Source organism: Alosa pseudoharengus, unplaced genomic scaffold (assembly GCF_046254945.1).
Source record: "Alosa pseudoharengus isolate Yale_2024_CS ecotype anadromous, Long Island Sound unplaced genomic scaffold, YU_APseudo_1.1 YU_APseudo_1.1_scf_16, whole genome shotgun sequence".
Taxonomy (NCBI): Eukaryota; Metazoa; Chordata; class Actinopteri; order Clupeiformes; family Clupeidae; genus Alosa; species Alosa pseudoharengus.
The window spans coordinates 9,877,619-9,881,148 of record NW_027468630.1 but is presented as its reverse complement, the minus strand read 5'-3'; the positions used below and the strand labels follow the sequence as shown (position 1 = coordinate 9,881,148).

General features: G+C 37.4%; 1 protein-coding gene across 1 annotated transcript in view; it reads right to left on the bottom strand.

The window, feature by feature from the left end:
• Nucleotides 1-1,045: 1,045 nt before the first annotated feature.
• The window catches only part of syt9a (synaptotagmin IXa), a 22,727-nt gene continuing 20,242 nt past the window's right edge, over nt 1,046-3,530 (bottom strand). The window contains exon 7 of the mRNA XM_076288074.1: nt 1,046-1,178. Within this exon, the coding sequence (XP_076144189.1) occupies nt 1,110-1,178 (69 nt within the window). The 3' untranslated portion in view covers nt 1,046-1,109. The remainder of the gene's footprint in view (nt 1,179-3,530) is intronic.

The following is a 3,530-nucleotide window of genomic DNA, read 5'->3' as shown; positions in this document are numbered from 1 at the left end:
TGAAAAGAGTTTGATGAGCACATCTATCTCTGCATACACTACATATTCCATATTTTCAACTGCCTTCAGCCAGAGTAAATTCATTTGCATGCCAAAGTAATTAGTAATATATGTTTTTGCATACTGTATTTGTGTTCTCTCTGACTTGCCATCTCTCAGAATAGTCCAGATATCAGGATAGTTTTAATAATTTCATCTTTAGGGTAAGATGTACGTTTAAAAACACTGAATGTATGAGTGGTTTCAAAATAATGAGACCCTTTTTAAGAAAAGAAATGTGTTTAATAACAGTTTCTTAGGACAGTTTTACTTGCAAAGTCTATAAATTAACTTTCATCTAACACCATTAGATGTTATAACAAAACTTCACATTCCATTTCATAACAAAAAAAAAGAAAAACAGAGAGTACCCCACCTAAATTGATTCATGCACTGTGTCCTCAGGAAACCATGGCAACTGGACGAAATCTTTAGAACACCATGTGATACAGAGACACTCCAATAAAAACAGGTATCAAGACTATGGTAGAAAACATTGACTGTAGTTTCAGACTGAAGCTGACATGAAACTGTTGTGACAGCTCTGGACAATCGTCACATATCTTTCATCACATCACAGAGGAAAACAAACAACCACACTGTATGCCACTCAACATGCAACTTTTAGGCAATCCGCAGCGACCATGCAAAGTTATCCTCCCATTGGGGTCTGACCATGGTGGTGACTGTCTCTCTCTCTCTCTCTCTCTCTCTCTCTCTCTCTCTCTCTCTCTCTCTCTCTCTCTCTCTCTCTCTCTCTCTCTCTCTCTCTCTCTCTCTCTCTCTTTCTCTCTCTCTCTCTCTCTCAGGATTCAGCATCAGCCTCCACACTCTTGGTGCTGTAGCCTTGGTCTCGTCCAAGCGGCTTTGGTTCCCTTTCCTCCCCTCTCTCTCTCTTTCTTTCTCTCTCTGCTCTCTCTCTCTTTCTCTGTCTCTCTCTTTCTCTGCTCTCTCTCTCTCTTTCTTTCTCTCTCTGCTCTCTCTCTCTTTCTCTGTCTCTCTCTTTCTCTGCTCTCTCTCTCTCTTTCTCTCCGCTTGCTCACGGTGCCATGTGTGCGGGTCAGGACTGGTCAGGGTGAGGGAGGTGCTTTGAGGGAGTTGCAGGAACCTCCTTGACTTCCACTGCCACTCCCCTGATACTGTGGAGGGAAAGCAGAAACATAAGCTGGATCAATAGACATTTATCAAGCTCTGGTCATTCTCCTCAAGGCCTCCTGTCCAGCTGTATATTAGCATTTGCAAAACATGTCATTTTACAAACTAAAAATAACGGTAACACTTTCTATGAAGGTTGTATTTATAACGCCCTATGAATGCATTCATAATGTTTTATAAGGTGTCTATAAAGCATTGTAATGCTCATTATTACCATCTATATGTATTCACAAGTTGTCATAACCAACTTCATGAGGCATTATGACAGCTTATTATGAATGATAATAATTTTAATCTAAATAATGAATTATAAATATGTCAAGATCTGCCTACTCACTTGTCAGTTTTATGATGCATCATAACCACTTTGCTTTGCTAAATGTGTATAGTGATGCATAAAGAGTTTTGACTTCTACTGTAGTCCTATATATCTATAGCTATAAGTATATGTAATACATTTATAATAATTTATACATCTCCCTATAGCACACAATTATAAACAGCTATGGAATATCATAAGTGTTATTTGTCAGTTCTAAGTAAAGTGACAAGAATATGACCCTATTATCCTACAATGAAATGAGAGCCTGGACAGTAAAGACAAAAGGAATGCATTTAGTTCACTTTATATTCATTTAAACCAAAGGTCTATTTTAATCTTTCATAATGTCCCAAGATAGATTTCAGTGGCATTGTGAGTTTTATTCCAATAATAACCACCACCACAAAATATAGGACCATGCAGTGCCACTTTTTTGGCCTGTCTCATTGTGTTTGTGTAATGTGCTCAGAGCATTGATAATCAGTCTGATTATGTGTGTTGGTTTAAATGAAAATAAAGTGAACTAAATGCATTCCTTTTGTCTTTACTGTCCAGGCCTCATTTTGTTTATAATAACCTTATATCTATTTATAACAACACCTCATTTGCTCTACTTTACCTAAAGCTGACAAATAACACCTATGACATTAACATAGTGATTTATAATATTGTGCATATGGGGTAAAGATGCTAGACTCGGTACTTAGTTCATTGCACCCTGTAATTACTCAGTGAACTTATATCTGTTAATAATAGGGTCATATTCTTGTCACTTTACTTAGAGCTGACAAATAACACTTATGATATTCCATAGCTGTTTATAATTGTGTGCTGTACGGAGATGTATAAATTATTATAACTTTATTACATATACTTATAGCTATAGATATAAATAGGACTACAGTAGAAATCAAGACTCTTTATGCATCACTACGCATTTAGCAAAGCAAAGTAGTTATGATGCATCATAAAACTGACAAGTGAGTAGGCAGATCATGACATATTCATAATGCATTATTCAGATTAAAATTATAATCATTCATAATTAGCTGTCATAATGCATCATGAAGTTGGTTATGACGACTTGTGAATACATATAGATGGTAATAATGAGCATTACAATGCTTTATAGACACCTTATAAAACATTATGAATGCATTCATAGGGCGTTATAAATACAACCTTCATAGAAAGTGTTACCATAATAACTATAAAACTATAACTATAATCTATAAAAATAAATCCCTGGGAACAGATGCACAGGTCATTAACATGAAGGCAAGAACAAACCTACAGTATATGCTGTACTGAATCAGTTTTATATACATTCAACTATATGTTCTGTCATGAATTTTGTTCTCTGAAAGTGGTCGTTAAAAAAGCATTTTTTTTGTGAGAGTAATGATTCCTTTTCTCTCTCTCTAAGGCAACACAAAGGCTTTAAACAAGCTGCCTTCATGGCCATATACCCAGTTATCTACGACAGAACTGCCTTCCCTTTCTCACTGCTATTTGTCCAGAGCCAGTTCCACCTCTTATGATAAATTGCCTGTTCCTTTGTTTTTCTCTCCCGCGTCTTGCCGCCGCAATTATTATTCTCTACCTAAAAGGAATGTATGAATGTCTTCCACCAACAGAGAGCATCTCTGGTTCTCTGCTGGAAACGCACTACAGCTGTTTAAAATACACAGAGTTTAAAATAGGGCTCTTTTTGAAGCGGTAAGACCAACAACAATGTTTTGAATACGAGTCTGGTTGAAGAAAACTGGGGCCTGTGTAGGCAGTGCAACCTTGACTCAAATGGCCTGGGATGCACACTGCTAAATAATAGATGAGCTTCCCATCGGTTCGGCCTGGGATTTCAGGGCAATACGACAGCCAATGACCCTGCAGCAACCAGATAAAACATCAGCCTGCCTTCTCTCTCTCTCTCTCTCTCTCTCTCTCTCTCTCTCTCTCTCTCTCTCTCTCTCTCTCTCTCTCTCCCTTGTACAGTACATCTTCTTTGACTGTG